At 40.7% G+C, this 17,196-nt stretch overlaps 1 protein-coding gene across 3 annotated transcripts; it reads right to left on the reverse strand.

Moving 5' to 3' along the window:
- Positions 1-600: 600 nt before the first annotated feature.
- On the reverse strand, positions 601-12,779 carry LOC138657116 (extracellular superoxide dismutase [Cu-Zn]-like). Of its 3 annotated transcripts, none has more exons than XM_069744662.1 (3): positions 12,636-12,744; positions 12,142-12,193; positions 601-3,790 (listed from the first exon to the last, which is right to left on the reverse strand). In XM_069744662.1, the coding sequence occupies exon 3, from the start codon at positions 3,775-3,777 to the stop codon at positions 3,088-3,090; it is 690 nt and encodes a 229-aa protein (XP_069600763.1). In that variant the 5' UTR covers positions 3,778-3,790; positions 12,142-12,193; positions 12,636-12,744; the 3' UTR covers positions 601-3,087. The 3 variants fall into 3 exon arrangements, with proteins under 3 accessions (XP_069600763.1, XP_069600762.1, XP_069600761.1); XM_069744661.1 differs by having other exon boundaries at positions 12,121-12,193; XM_069744660.1 differs by lacking the exon at positions 12,142-12,193 and having other exon boundaries at positions 12,636-12,779.
- Between the last annotated feature and the right edge of the window lie 4,417 nt (positions 12,780-17,196).

Here is a 17,196-nt window from a genome sequence, read left to right on the forward strand (position 1 = left end):
CTTGTTCTACCAATTGTAATATTCCTGAAAGTCAACTGCCTTGAGACCTTGAAATTAGTTCGTTGGATTGAGCTTTCATCTCATCTTCTGTAAATGGGATAGCTAGATAGGGTATTTATTTAGTAGCTATAGGAGAATGAGTACAAAGCCAACAGTCTGTAATATCAGGGTTTTTTTTAAAGGGACTCTGTCACGCCTTGTGCAGGCGTGTACTATGGAGGTCAGAGAATGAACTTCAATCCAATATTGCAGCCAGCATGCAGCCGGCGGGTAAGGAAAGGGTGAATCAAACATCCAAAAACCCCGTCCCTATGGCTGAAGATTGTTCCCTCCAAATTCAGGTGACAGAGTCCCTTTAAATATCTGTACTAACCTCCCAAGACTGATTAGGATACGTTCTCAGAGATAGAGAGCATGCGAAAGACAAAGACTTACTTACTGCAGTTTATTGTGTCTCTCCTTCTTCAAAAAATGTCCCTCTATCAGGTCCCAGAAGGTGGAAATCTCAGTGGTCCCTCCAAAATGTAAAAGCAGTTTGAATTCCAGTTTAGAATTTTCTGGAATTCAGTTTACGGCGGTCGAGAATAAGAAATGTACAACTTGTGACTTCCGACAATTTTTGTAAAAAAAAAGGACTGATCGTTTATTGTATAATCTTCATGAATATAGGTATCATGTGCACAAATTTCAGCCGTTCTTATGTGCTAGCAAATAGCTTAATACATAACCGCATAAAAAGTTAAAATGTTTCTTTAACCCATTCCTTATTCTAACACAAGCAAAAAATGACTTTCCAAAGAGCTCAATCGATAAAACTTATCTAAAGAGCACACAATTCTTGAAACTCCCATAGGCATTACTTAATATATTTTCTATGTACAATATGATAATCTTCATATTTATTTGTAACCTGCTTAGATCAGATATCCGAAAATTATTTTATCTTGGCAAACTCAAATCACATTGAGCCACAATGTGTACTGATGGTAAACCCATTGTAAATATTTGTATGACCCATTTAAAAAATGATAAACTTTTGTTATTAATTTTCAACTCAAAACACATAGTTAGAACCATTTCAACTTTTACTTGAGGAATTACATAGGTTTAACTGCACACAAGAACATATGGTTTTATATTATTTTATTTTTATCCTAGAAAACGTATTTGTTTATCCCTGGCTGTTTTTCATTCACCTAGTGTTGACTTTCCTATTTCATCTGCTACGAGTTTCTTCCAAGCTTTTATTTCTCTTTCAGTAAGCTTAAAGTCTTCAACATTGGAAATGTAACAGCAAGTAGAAAAAGTCATGGAAGTGTGGAAATTAATTAATGGCTGCATGTGTTAATGATATACAAATGATTAAAAAATGGAAACCAAATTTAAAAAATATCTAAATTTATTTAGTATTGAGCATGAGTGCCAAACACAGACGTACGTGCACTCATATGCCCTAGTATGATATCTGTGAGGTTATTAATGATTGTCTGAGCAATGTTCTGCCATTTTGGCCAAGCAAAACATCAAAATCCGCAGCTAGCAGCTCCCTTTGCAAATATCGACCAATAACATCCTAGAGTCAGGGGACGAGGTAGACCCAAAATGGTTTCTGGGACACTTTGAAGAAATGGCTTCTGGTTTCATGATCAAATCAATGCAAAGCCAAGCTGTTAGTGTATCTGGAATAAAGCCTAGCGGAATCTCGCTACCATACATTATGCCACTCCACACCATAATCCTGGAAGAAGGACCAGTGTGACATTCCTTCGTGAAGGCCTCTTCATGGCCTTGCTGACATGGTCTCCAGATCAACCTCTGGCTACCATTGTATCTAAGATAAAAGCAAAACTCATACCTGAAGAGGATAGACTTCTTCTCCATCGTTCATTGCTGTCTTTCTCTGCCCATTACAGTCTTTGACAGAGGTGTCGTGAACTCAATGGAACGCCTTCACAAGGAAATTTCAGACTGGTCCTTCTCTCAAGATTATGGTAAGGGGTGGCATAATGTACAGTAGCCAGACCCCTCTAGTCTTCATTTCAGGTACACTAACAGCTTGCCTTTACATTGATCAAGTCAAGGAACCAGTGGTATGGTCATTTATCTAAAGTGTCCAAGGAGCTGTTTTTAACACAACAATGTCAGGTTTCTTGTTGCTCGTGTTATATCCTGCATGGCCTAAACATGCTACCACGGCCTTTAGCATCTCTGGACTTGTCTTGCATTGTGCACATCTTAGAGCTGCCAGCAGAGCACGTTGAAGATTTGCCCAAGTGCATTCAGCGTACAGAACATTAATTAAACAAACATTAATAACCTCCTAGACAGAAGCCAAGGTGTGTAAGTGTGTGTATTTCTGGCCATTGTGCTCATACTCGATACTGAATAAATGGAGATGTTTTGAAATGTTTTCGCCATACTTTCATAATTTGCATATTATTAACAAGTCTATCTGTCCTGTGATTTCCAGAATTACACAACTTTTCCTTCTTAGTGTTGTCATTTCAATATTGAGAAATGTATATTTTCTGACATTGTTTCTTATTTATGCCACTTGCCATAGCTGAACTATATAATAGTAACCTATATTACTTATTTTTTTAGCATATCTTTTTTTTAAAGCAAATCAATTTCATTTGTAATTTCTAAATAGACAACTGGTTATTAAGCCCTCCTGTTTAAAATTGAAGCATTTTCTACCCAAGAACTTTCACTGCTTTAGTAGCTCATCTTTGAACCAGTTCTGATTTACCAGTGCCTTTTTTTAGTGAGGTCCCCAGAGCTGAACCCAGTATTTCCGATGTGATCTCACTATATCCCTTTATAGTTGGCTCTCGATTTCCCTTTATCTATTTGCTATTACCTTATCTACGCTGCCAAGTATTTCACTTGAGTTCACTATTATCTGGCCGCACTGTCACCTAATTTGGAGAGAAGACAAAAAGTCTTTGCTTTAATCCTTCTTTAAATTTGCGTTCTACAAAATTCTGGAATCTATGCAACATATTACACAACGTGATTGTCCTCCACTCTCAAAAATTTAGCTACAATTTCAACACCTGCAACCATTTTATTAAAACCGGAAATTCAGGAGTCTTTAGTCGATGTGGTGAATTTATCCCAGCTGGTCTTACTGCTTGAGCCGATCACACAACAAGCAAGACGTGTGCCGGCATTCCCATTTTCCAGACTGGCCTGATTATCGCCTTTACCTAGGTCATCAGCCATCTTATGAACAACAATCGATTTACCAAAAACAGAGTATGGACCGAACAGTGTGGCATGAAGATGAGTTAGACGTTGCTGGATCTTTCCATCTTGCACTATAAAATTCCCAAAGTCCCCTGGATGCTGAGGATGATTTACAGAAAAAGGGTTGTAATGTCCACCAGTAGAGTCACAGCCATTGCTGAGATCTCCAAAATTGTGGATATGAACTGCTCTGGTAGATTCACTGTGATTCAGAGGAAATCCTTCCACGTTGAAGTGTGCTTCCAGCTTTCCATTGGGATAGGGTTGCCTGAATAAAACCTGTCCTGTAATTTTGGCTTCACTTGCATTCAGTTTTGGATTTGGCTGCAGATTACATATCCCATACGTATTGTTATCGGGATTGTTCTTGATGGGAATTCCAATGAGGATTGTGTTCCATATGTCATCCACCTGTTGGGACATGACCGTCAGCATTTGAGCTTCATCGCTGGGCAGTGTCCCAGTTTCTACACTGTAGAAAGCATATATATATAAGATGGAGGCAGAGTAAAACATGGAGGTCATGATGATATGCTTCCTAAAGAAAAACAAAGACCGATGTTATTCAACCCACTACTAAGTAATATATGTAGATCAAATAACCACATAATAGCCCCATGTCCAAAGACTTGATCAACGTTAATAGTGGCCCTTCCATATAGTGAGGTGCGGGATCCTCCAAAGGAAACAGGGAACTTATATACAAATGTATGTCCAATAACTCCAAGATAGAGGCTGGTGGTGGGCCTTCAGATGGTGGAGACCCTACCACTGTTCTCTGTCCTCTCTAAAAATCTGTCCTTGTAGTTGGCACCATAGGTGAGCCGGTTTCTCATGTAGAACCAGGGGTGGATTAAGGGTAGCAAGGGCCCCGGGCTGTTCAGACACTGTGGGCCCCCCAGTCATGTGACGGGGTCATGTGAAGGGGTCATGTTATGGAGTCGTGACGGGGTCATGCGACGGGATCATCATGTACCTGAACCAGATTATTCCAGAAAAATAGTTGCTGTGTGAAACTATAACCTGTCAAACATCCATTGATCTAGTCAATTTACCCTTCAGTTCAGTATATAGTATACAGTGTATAGTGTCAGTGTATAGGTAACACTGACTCACCAGTGACATCTCTAGGTGAAGTCCTTCATCTTTCATCCAGCACAGACAGCCATCACTTCATCCAGCCAGATCTGTCTCCAATCCTGCCCCATGTCTTTCATTCTGCCCCGTGTCTCCAATCATGCCCCGTATCTATATTCTGCCCATGTCTCCAGTACTGCCCCCAGTGTGTCCAGCATCTCTGCCCCCAGTGTCCAGCATCTCTGCCCCCAGTGTCCAGCATCTCTGCCCCCAGTGTCCAGCATCTATGCCCCCAATGTGTCCAGCATCTCTGCCCCCAGTGTCCAGCATCTATGCCCCCAATGTGTCCAGCATCCTGCCGCCAATGTGTCCAGCATCCCTGCCCCATGTGTGTCAAGCATTTTACCCCCAAAATGTCCAGTATGTTGCCCCCAGTGTCTCCAGCATATTGCCTCAGTGTCTCCAGCTTATTGCCCCAGTGTGTCAAGCATTTTACCCCCAAAATGTCCAGTATGTTGCCCCCAGTGTCTCCAGCATATTGCCTCAGTGTCTCCAGCTTATTGCCCCCAGTGTGTCCAGCAATCTGCCCCAGTGTGTCCAGCAATCTGCCCCAGTGTGTCCAGCAATCTGCCCCAGTGTGTCCAGCAATCTGCCCCAGTGTGTCCAGCATATTGCCCCAGTGTGTCCAGCAATCTGCCCCAGTGTCTGACTCCAGCATATTGCCCCCAGTGTGTCCAGCAATCTGCCCCAGTGTCTCCAGCATTGCCACCAGTGTGTCCAGCAATCTGCCCCAGTGTGTCCAGCATATTACCCCCAGTGTGTCCAGCAATCTGCCCCAGTATGTCCAGCATATTACCCCAGTGAGTCCAGCAATCTGCCCCAGTGTCTGACTCCAGCATATTTCCCCCAGTGTGTCCAGCAATCTGCCCCAGTGTGCCCAGCAATCTGCCCCAGTATGTCCAGCATATTGCCCCGGTGTGTCCAGCATATTACTCCCAGTGTGTCCAGCAATCTGCCCCAGTATGTCCAGCATATTGCCCCAGTGTGTCCAGCAATCTGCCCCAGTGTCTGACTCCAGCATATTGCCCCCAGTGTGTTCAGCAATCTGCCCCAGTGTCTCCAATATTGCTCCAGTGTGCCCAGCAATCTGCCCCAGTGTGTCCAGCAATCTGCCCCCATGTGTCCAGCAACATATTGCCCCGGGCCCCCCGGATTGCCGCTCGCAAAAAACTCCCCCAAAAAACAAGTTCTCTTTCACTAGTATGGAATTTAATCAAATAAACCTGAGCAATTGCATGTTGGAGAGACGGATCGGTGCCCTGTCCTAGAGATATATGCAGGTCCAAGAGGTGGGATCAGCATCAATTAGACATTTATGGCATATCCTTGGGATTTGCCATAAATATCTGTCATGAGACAACCTTTTGCAATCACAAAAATAAAACATATTTCATTAAATTGGAAAATAAAACCTCATTTAAATTTCAGACCCTATAACAATCAATAAAGAGTTAGCGATAAGCAGTGCAAATGATTATAAATGATCCAGTCGTAAAATAAAATGTGCATATATGTATAGTATGTATATAGAGCATGTGCTGGAGATTTATAATCACAAGATCTCAACCATAAAAAATCCGCAGAGTTCCATAAAACTGGGGTCAAGAAAAATGTACATAATATGAAATTAATAAATAAATAAAGATCAATACTACAGCACATTTTTTGAGGGTGACAGATTTTTCCTGCGCAATGAAAAAAGATTTGTTTTGTGGTTAATAGGTTAATACTGTGCATGTCAATTGTAATGAAGTCATTTTTGTCAGGCTGCTGCAGTGCAGTACAGTGTAACCTCCACCAGGGGGAGCCTGGTAGAGAAGCCAGACTGCACACACAGAGCAACTGAACAGACGCCACCTAGTGGCGAGAGCGAGGTCAGGACAGCCAAGTCAGAGCATAAGACAGCACAACAGTACAAACGGATTTAGACAGAATGGATAGTCAGAATGTAGCAAGGGATCAGTAAACCAGGATGGGCAAATACGGTACCATAGGGACAAACTGAAACAGAGTCGAAAGCCAAGCCAGAAGATCAGAACCAGGGAGTCAAGCAGAACGACAGACAAACAAAGAGACACTGGGAAAGGGCAGGTGGGGGGAGATAACAGACACATGACAAGTCAGAGTTCACAGTAGGACAAACCAAGGGCCTCCAGAGTCAGGTTCACGCGCCAAAGACAGAGCTATAGCTGACACTGCCAGCAAGATTCATGGGAGCTAAATAGCAAACCTGAATCCAGAATGAGGCAGAGCAAAGATAATCCTTGACATGATCCATCCAGAAAAAAGGGCAGACACTAATAAACCCTGGAATGGATCATGACAGTACCCTCCTCTCAAGGGGGGCCACCGGACCTCCTGGTTTCCCAGGATAACGTGCATGAAACGCCCGGACTAATGGATCAGCATGGACAGATTGCGCTGGGATCCAAAATCGATCCTCAGGATCATAACCCCTCCAATGGACCAAATGCTGAAGAGAACTACGGACCATAATGTCAGGCTGCTGCAGTGCAGTACAGCGCAACCTCCTCCAGGGGGAGCCTGGTAGAGAAGCCAGACTGCACACACAGAGCAACTGAACAGATGCCACCTAGTGGCGAGAGCGAGGTCAGGACAGCCAAGTCAGTGCATAAGACAGCACAACAGTACAAACGGATTTAGACAGAATGGATAGTCAGAACGTAGCAAGGGATCAGTAAACCAGGACGGGCAAATACAGTACCATAGGGACAAACTGAAACAGAGTCGAAAGCCAAGCCAGAAGATCAAAACCAGGGAGTCAAGCAGAACGACAGACAAACAAAGAGACCCTGGGAAAGGGCAGGCAGGCAGGGGGAGATAACAGACACAGGACAAGTCAGGGTTCACAGTAGGACAAACCAAAGGCCTCCAGAGTCAGGTTCACACACCAAAGACAGAGCTATAGCTGACACTGCCAGCAAGATTCATGGGAGCTAAATAGCAAACCTGATCCCAGAATGAGGCAGAGCAAAGATAATCCTTGACATGATCCGTCCGGAAAAAAGGGCAGACACTAATAAACCCTGGAACGGATTTTTTCAAAATTTAATAGGAATTAAGGTCATCTGGTCTTCCTAATAGTGCTATGTCCAATGGGGGATATGTGTCTGATCTGATTGGATATCAATGTATTTATCAACCCATTTACCCAAATCCTAGAAGCTGGGACAATTACTACTATCCTAACAACCCATATACCCAAGGATCGTAAAAATCGGAGAGGAGGAGGGGTTTGTCTCTATGTAAAGTCTTGTCTAAAGTCCACTTTAAGGGAGGATATTAGCGAAGGGAATGAGGATGTCGAGTCCATATGGGTTGAAATTCATGGAGGGAAAAATGGTAACAAAATTCTCATTGGGGTCTGTTACAAACCCCCAAATATAACAGAAAGCATGGAAAGTCTACTTCTAAAGCAGATAGATGAAGCTGCAACCCATAATGAGGTCCTGGTTATGGGGGACTTTAACTACCCGGATATTAACTGGGAAACAGAAACCTGTGAAACCCATAAAGGCAACAGGTTTCTGCTAATAACCAAGAAAAATTATCTTTCACAATTGGTGCAGAATCCAACCAGAGGAGCAGCACTTTTAGACCTAATACTATCTAATAGACCTGACAGAATAACAAATCTGCAGGTGGTTGGGCATTTAGGAAATAGCGACCACAATATTGTGCAGTTTCACCTGTCTTTCACTAGGGGGACTTGTCAGGGAGTCACAAAAACATTGAACTTTAGGAAGGCAAAGTTTGAACAGCTTAGAGATGCCCTTAATCTGGTAGACTGGGACAATATCCTCAGAAATGAGAATACAGATAATAAATGGGAAATGTTTAAGAACATCCTAAATAGGCAGTGTAAGCGGTTTATACCTTGTGGGAATAAAAGGACTAGAAATAGGAAAAACCCAATGTGGCTAAACAAAGAAGTAAGACAGGCAATTAACAGTAAAAAGAAAGCATTTGCACTACTAAAGCAGGATGGCACCATTGAAGCTCTAAAAAACTATAGGGAGAAAAATACTTTATCTAAAAAACTAATTAAAGCTGCCAAAAAGGAAACAGAGAAGCACATTGCTAAGGAGAGTAAAACTAATCCCAAACTGTTCTTCAACTATATCAATAGTAAAAGAATAAAAACTGAAAATGTAGGCCCCTTAAAAAATAGTGAGGAAAGAATGGTTGTAGATGACGAGGAAAAAGCTAACATATTAAACACCTTCTTCTCCACGGTATTCACGGTGGAAAATGAAATGCTAGGTGAAATCCCAAGAAACAATGAAAACCCTATATTAAGGGTCACCAATCTAACCCAAGAAGAGGTGCGAAACCGGCTAAATAAGATTAAAATAGATAAATCTCCGGGTCCGGATGGCATACACCCACGAGTACTAAGAGAACTAAGTAATGTAATAGATAAACCATTATTTCTTATTTTTAGTGACTCTATAGCGACAGGGTCTGTTCCGCAGGACTGGCGCATAGCAAATGTGGTGCCAATATTCAAAAAGGGCTCTAAAAGTGAACCTGGAAATTATAGGCCAGTAAGTCTAACCTCTATTGTTGGTAAAATATTTGAAGGGTTTCTGAGGGATGTTATTCTGGATTATCTCAATGAGAATAACTGTTTAACTCCATATCAGCATGGGTTTATGAGAAATCGCTCCTGTCAAACCAATCTAATCAGTTTTTATGAAGAGGTAAGCTATAGGCTGGACCACGGTGAGTCATTGGACGTGGTATATCTCGATTTTTCCAAAGCGTTTGATACCGTGCCGCACAAGAGGTTGGTACACAAAATGAGAATGCTTGGTCTGGGGGAAAATGTGTGTAAATGGGTTAGTAACTGGCTTAGTGATAGAAAGCAGAGGGTGGTTATAAATGGTATAGTCTCTAACTGGGTCGCTGTGACCAGTGGGGTACCGCAGGGGTCGGTATTGGGACCTGTTCTCTTCAACATATTCATTAATGATCTGGTAGAAGGTTTACACAGTAAAATATCGATATTTGCAGATGATACAAAACTATGTAAAGCAGTCAATACAAGAGAAGATAGTATTCTGCTACAGATGGATCTGGATAAGTTGGAAACTTGGGCTGAAAGGTGGCAGATGAGGTTTAACAATGATAAATGTAAGGTTATACACATGGGAAGAGGGAATCAATATCACCATTACACACTGAACGGGAAACCACTGGGTAAATCTGACAGGGAGAAGGACTTGGGGATCCTAGTTAATGATAAACTTACCTGGAGCAGCCAGTGCCAGGCAGCAGCTGCCAAGGCAAACAGGATCATGGGGTGCATTAAAAGAGGTCTGGATACACATGATGAGAGCATTATACTGCCTCTGTACAAATCCCTAGTTAGACCGCACATGGAGTACTGTGTCCAGTTTTGGGCACCGGTGCTCAGGAAGGATATAATGGAACTAGAGAGAGTACAAAGGAGGGCAACAAAATTAATAAAGGGGATGGGAGAACTACAATACCCAGATAGATTAGCGAAATTAGGATTATTTAGTCTAGAAAAAAGACGACTGAGGGGCGATCTAATAACCATGTATAAGTATATAAGGGGACAATACAAATATCTCGCTGAGGATCTGTTTATACCAAGGAAGGTGACGGGCACAAGGGGGCATTCTTTGCGTCTGGAGGAGAGAAGGTTTTTCCACCAACATAGAAGAGGATTCTTTACTGTTAGGGCAGTGAGAATCTGGAATTGCTTGCCTGAGGAGGTGGTGATGGCGAACTCAGTCGAGGGGTTCAAGAGAGGCCTGGATGTCTTCCTGGAGCAGAACAATATTGTATCATACAATTAGGTTCTGTAGAAGGACGTAGATCTGGGTATTTATTATGATGGAATATAGGCTGAACTGGATGGACAAATGTCTTTTTTCGGCCTTACTAACTATGTTACTATGTTACTATGTTACTCTTCTAGTGAAAACTGAGGGAAACATTTACTAATCCATATGCATCAGAATATATTGCCATAAGTACTGGTATGCTTGCACTACTCTTTTAGGACACTCTTTCTAACTGATGTGGCAATAGAGCGTAGACTAAGAAAAGGAGTGAGGTTTGCCTGTACAAGGGGCTTGATCTGAAGTGTGACCACCAGGCACCAAAATTATGGTGCAAACTTGGCCAATCAATTAATAGGTGGTGTAAACTTAGGGTAAATAGTCCCATTGAGAATATGTGGCAAGACTTGAAAATTGCTTTCCCCCAAAGCTGTCCATTCAATCCCACTGAGCAAGAGATAGTTTGCAAAACAGAATGGGCAGAAATTCCAGCCTTTAGATGTGCAAAGCTGGTAAAGACAGACCCCCAAATACTTGCAGCAGTAATTGTAGCAAAAAGTGGTCCTACAAAATATTAAATCGCATGTAGCAATTTTCAGATTTATATTTTTAAAATATTTAGAAAACCGTGTATCATTTCCTTTACACCTCACAAATTCTTGCTACTTTGTGTTGTTATATCACCTAAAATCCAAATAAAAAACATTTAAGTTTGAGAATGTAATGTGAAAAAGTTCACAGGGAATGAATACTTTCAAAGCACATTTATATTGTCCAAAACTTAGATTGGATTAGTACATTTGCCCTACTGTATCTAAAAAATTACTAAAGGACTAAAAAGAAAATCTGTAAGCAATAAAGTTTTGGTCTGGTAAAAATGCAGTTGATTCATGAACAGGTGATCAGGAAGGCAGAGATGGTAATCAACCATTTCTGTCTTCTCTATGGGGAGTCTGGCTGTGTCTGACAGTCTGCTCCACACTTCTGCAGCTATATCATCTCATACATCTTCTTACTTTGCAACGACGTTTGAGAACGTCACTGAAGGGTAATATGAAGAACACACGGACATTTTAAGTCTATGGTTGATCTAGATGTAGTTAAATGACTTTACTAAACGTGTTCTTACAGACATTACAATATTTTCACAACCTAAAACTGACATTTTTTAAGAGAAATTGTGGCCACCTAGTTTGTTGGTTACAGATGATAATCCATAATAGTTAGCAAAAAAAGATCATTATGATGAGCAAAGCAATACATTTTAAGTTCAAGGCTAAGGTTAACTTAATTATTACTCATTTTGATAAAAAAATTAGCCAAATGGTCAGTCCATAGTAAATGTATCCTACAAGAACTGTACAAGTTCTTCACTTCACCAATAAAATAGGCTTGGTTGAACATAGTGATATTAGGGTTGGGTACTGAAGTTGCCGAAGAAAGAGTCTACACAAAGTCTGTGTGATGTCAACATTTCTGAAAGGGGTATGTGATATTTTACACTTTTGGTATAAACTAGGAGAGCTTTGAACATTGGATCGCACAGTGTCACAAGAAATACATTTTCATGGAATATCTAGAAATGTTAAAGATCTGATCTTCAGGCTTTCATTTTTAGGATGAGCTGCTCAGAACTGTGTACGAAACTTTTGAACCCAATATTTCACATCATCATTTTTATGATTTTTATAAGTTCTCCTTCCCCTGCGCCACTTCTAACCAGCACTTCAGAATATATACTACATGTATAAATATACTGTAGCGTGAAGTTTATCTATTTATTAAGCTTTCTTATGTAGTGCAATATATTCCTTAACACTTTACAGACATCATCATCGCTGTCCCCAATCTAGGAGGAAAGTATAGGAGGAAATTGGAGAACCCGTAAGAAACATACACAAACACGGGGAGAACATACAAACTCCTTGCAGATGTTGTCCTTGGTGGGATTTGAACCCAGGACCCCAGTGCTGCAAAAACAAAGAGTCATTACTAGCAAAAGCCAAAAATAATTCTCTCACATGCATTGGCAAACATTTGTGTGTATTTTCCGACGATTTCTACTGTGGACGATTTCTACTGCAAGTCTTCAACAGAAAACTGAAATTGTACCCCCTGGATTTCTGCTCTGGATCATATTTTAATCTCACATTCCTTAAAATTGTAAAAAAGAAAATATTAAAAAAAAATGTAAAGAATCTGGTGAACTATTTTAAAACCTTTGGGTAAAAAAAAGCATAAACCAGTAGAAGCACTGTATGCAATAAACCCACATAAAAGACGCATTACAATCGGAAAATGAATGTGCTCCTGCTGTAAGTTTATGTTTCTAAAATGAATAAAAACTAAATACATTTTGCTAAATTGCTGTTTGTGAAGTTCTCCCTCCGATGTGCATGAAATAACATTTACCTGGATAGATGTTTGCAGCCGCAGTGTATTCTAGGGATTTGCAGAGATGAAAGGAAAGAATCTGACTGTGCTCCAAGTATATGAGGTCTGGTATGTCCGGAGGTTTTGTAGCACTGTACAAGGGGGGTGGCCACACTGACTGGGAGCCCTCATTATAATACACATTCCAGGGCTCCACGCTACTGCCTTGCCTCGCTTCATTTAGCTGAGTCATGCAGCCACTTGTAAAACTCCTTGTTTTCACAGACATAGAACCCCTTGAGTCAGGATATCACAGGTTGTCCATAATAAAACAGCAGCTACTTACGTGGAGTTATCTAACTTAAAAAAAACCCCACAAATGCTATAGAATACTGAGTATTTTTTTGTTTTGGTGATCCAGCATTGATCCTTGTTTAGAGGACTTCCAAATTCCTGCAATTCAACCTTTAGATCCCGATAATTTGGTGTCATTGGCCAAGAATAAACACGGATTGCAAAACTACAGTGGCATGTAAAAGTTTGGGAACCCCTGGTCAAAATGACTGTTATTGTGCACAGTTAAGCAAGTTGAAGATGAAATGATCTCTAAAAGGCCTAAAATTACAGATTACACATTTCCTTTGTATTTTAGACAAAAAAAATATATAGTAATTTTTTACATTTTAAAAATTACAAAAAAGGAAATGGGCACCCTATAAGGTTAGTAACTAGTAGCACCCGCTTTTTCAAGTATCACAGCTTGTAAATGCTTATTGTAGCCAGACAAGAGTCTTTAAATTCTTGTTTGAGGGATTTTAACCAATTCTTCCTTCGAAAATTCTTCTAGTTCTGTGACATTCCTGGGTTGTATTGAATGCACTGCTATTTTGGGGACTAGCCACAGATTTTCAGATCAGGGGACTGTGAGAACCACTGTAAAGCCTTCAGCATTCACCTTTTGAGGTCTTCTATTGTGGATTTTGATGTGTGTTTAGGATCATTGTCCATTTGTAGAAGGCATCATCATTTCAACTTCACCTTATTTTACAGATGGTGTTATGTTTGCATCAAGAATTTGTTGAAATTTTATTGAATTCATTCTTCCCTCTACCCAGTGCCATTGGCTGCAACACAACCCCAAAGCATGATTGATCCACCCCCATGCTTACTTATTGGCGAGATGTTCTTTTCCTGGAATTCTGTACCCTTTTCTCTCCACACATACCTTTGATGTTTGGGGCCAAAGAGTTCTATTTTAACCTCATTGATCCACAGGACTTCTTTCCCAAATGCTTCAGGCTTTAGATGTTCTTTTGCATACTTCTAACACTGAATTTTATGGTGAGGGTGCAAGAAAGGTTTTCTTCTGATGACTCTTCCACGAAGGCCATATTTGTGCAGGTGTCTCTGAACAGTAGAACAATGTACCACAACTCTAGAGTCTGATAATTCTTTTGCAGTCCAGCGGGGGTGTGGATTTGCCTCTCTAGCAATCCTACAAGCAACTCTCACTAAAATTTTGCTTGGTCTTCCAGACCTAATCTTGACCTCCATTGTTCCTGCTAACTGCCATTTCTTAATTACATTTCGAACTGAGGAAAGGGCAACTTGAAAACACTTTGATATCTTCTTATGGTCTTTTTCTGCTTTGTGGGCCTCCACCACTTTCAATTTCATGTCTCCCGTGCCTCAGCCACACAGGGTTCAATAAAGCAAGAAAAAAACGCATTGGTGAGTGCCATCCATAATTTTCTTCGGTCATTGAGGATTCCTTGCATGTTTTTTTCATATGGATTGAGCACCTACAGCGGTGTTTTTGGAGGTTATATGGCTTTCATGATTTAGTGTAGCTAACCTCATCTCATTCTTTTGAGGTAAAGTCGACGCAGTGGTGCCAAACACTCTTCTGATGTTATTTTTTTTGCATGTTTTGGACTGTTATAGTTTAGGCACGCTGCACTTTGTGAACAGTGTCTTATAGTTCCACACTCAGGTGTATTATACACCTGACTGACTTCCATGATGCACTCAGACCCCTTGCCCCGTCTAACGGCTTACTGGCCGACCGGAAGAATGTGACCACGCTTTTTATGGAGTGTGAAGACATGGATAGTGTGCACTCTTTTAGTACTAAGACTTTGGAGGGCAGGACCCGTTGAAGCGCTGAAGTGCAAAACGGCTGTAGTCCGAATCTTGCACATGTCTCCCGTGCCTGAGCCGCACAGCGTTCAATAAAGCAAGAAAAAAAACCACATTGGTGAGGGCCATCCATTATTTTCTTCGGTCATTGTGAAGGCCATATTTGTGTAGGTGTCGCTGAACAGTAGAACAATGTACCACAACTCTAGAGTCTGATAAATCTTTTGCTGTCAAGTGGGGGTGCGGATTTGCCTCTCTAGCAATCCTACAAGCAACTCTCACTAAAATTTAGCTTGGTCTTCCAGACCTAATCTTGACCTCCATTGTTCCTGTTAACTGCCATTTCTTAATTACATTTCGAACTGAGGAAAGGGCAACTTGAAAACGCTTTGATATCCTCTTATGGCCTTCATCTGCTTTGTGGGCCTCCACCACTTTCATTTTTAGAATGCTAGGCAGCTGCTTAGAAGAATCCATTGGCTTCTGTTTTTTGGCACATGGTTAGAGGAGGCTGGGTTTTTATAAAGCTGGGAAATTTACATTACCTGCCTTTCTTTAAGATGATAGTGAACATGAACACGCCATAACCATCATAGGCTAATTAAGGTCTGAAACCTTGGTCAAAGTTATCTGATCTCACAAATCTGCAAGGGAGCTCAAAATTTTGCATTGGACCCTTTCCCTGTTTGTAATTTTTTAAAATAGAAAAAAATGACAATATATGTGTCATCGTTAACTTTAGGCCTTTTAGAGATCATTTGACCTTCAACTTGCTTAACTGTTTACAATAACTGTAATTTTTACCAGGGGTGCGCAAACTTTTACATTCCACTGTATTGTCATTACTGACATTAATTTTTTACATTTTTGAATCGTATTTTTCTATGCCAGAATTTTTTCTTTTATATATACTGAATATTCGTCCCTTACTCCTTCATGTATGTTCTATTCCACATAATCTATATGTCAACAGTTGCATTACACATTTTATGTTACATAACTTCTATCCAGAAGTTGTTGTCATCGTGGAAGCTTTATATTGACTTTTACTTTACTCCAACAAACATTAATTAATTTCCGTGAGTACAAATGTCCTTACTTCCCCTTTGTTTTCGTGCATCATAGTAAGTAGCTACTCCTATTTGATTGTTCTTTGTACATTTGTGTTTCTTGTATTCTTCTGATGCTTTTGTATTGGTACTGAAATTTATTACTTGAAAAAACTAAATAACTTTTCTTAGAAATAAAATGTTCCTTCATGTAAGATTATTTGTTCTTGAAAGGGGTTGTATCATTAAGGCTACGAGCAAAATGCCCACTCAAGAAGTACAGCGGGTTAAATAAGTATCGAACTTATCACCAATTTTCTACGTAAATATATTTCTAATGGAGTTATTGATATGAAATTCTTACGAGCTGTTGGTGACAACACATCTAATCCACACAGGCAAAGAAATCAAACCATAGATGACCCTAAATTATGTTATGTGTAATGAGAAATGACACATGAAAAAAGTATTGAACACATGAAGGAAGAGGTGAAAAAAGCCAGGGAAAGTCATTATATCAGTTGAAATCTATCGGTTATTACAAAGTAATCCTGCCACTTAGTGAAAAATGATATCAGCTGGTTCAACCGATGGCCTATAAAAAAGGTGTCTCATTACCAGGGTGCCACACAAGAAATATCACAAGATGGGTAAAACCAGTCTCAAGACCTTCGCAACATTATTGTTGCAAAATATACTGATGACATTGGGTACAGAAGAATTTTTAAACTACTGAAGGTTCCATTAAAGGGAACCTGTCATCAGGATCATCCATGTTAAAATAAAGGTATGGGCAGAATCGTGCTGTCATACTGATTTAATACAGTACATACTTTAGTGTAAAAATCTGCAGCCTAGATTTCATTAAATCATGATAAATTTTGGTTTCCTCTGCGCTTCTTGTGTCGGGATGGGACTTGTGGGTGGGAATGTGGGTAGGGTCTTCAGCTCAGAGAGCTCTGCTACGGCCCCCCTCCACTGTGCCTGTTGCATTTTTTTATCATCGTGCATTCGTTTAAATTTTGGCCTGGCGCCATCTTGGCTGTGGACAGCGCTCTCAATGTTGGCAGACTTTATGAAAATAGTACAGTCGCATACAAAGATAGACCTCCAGTGGTCTTCAGGCAAATGGCGCCGGAAGTGGCGCATGCGCAGAATGAGATCTTGGCTTGTTATGGTATCCACAATGAAAAGCTGCAAATGTGTATTGTAGGCAAAGTGCACAGAAAGAGACTGCACTTAACCAAAGACAGACCCTATCCATACACAATATTAGGGCTCTGATGAGACCACATCTTTATGGAAGCAGACACCTTGCTTTTCTGTCTACCTAAGGGATTAGTCAGATGAATGTATAATTTGGATGGGGATCACACCATAATGCTCAGACTGGCCAGCAGCTCTACAAACTC

This window comes from Ranitomeya imitator, chromosome 1, assembly GCF_032444005.1.
Source record: "Ranitomeya imitator isolate aRanImi1 chromosome 1, aRanImi1.pri, whole genome shotgun sequence".
Classification (NCBI taxonomy): Eukaryota; Metazoa; Chordata; class Amphibia; order Anura; family Dendrobatidae; genus Ranitomeya; species Ranitomeya imitator.

Coding starts and splice junctions, on each gene's coding strand:
- LOC138657116 (XM_069744660.1), bottom strand. CDS start 3,777: ATGACCTCCATGTTTTACTCTGCCTCCATCTTATATATATATGCTTTC.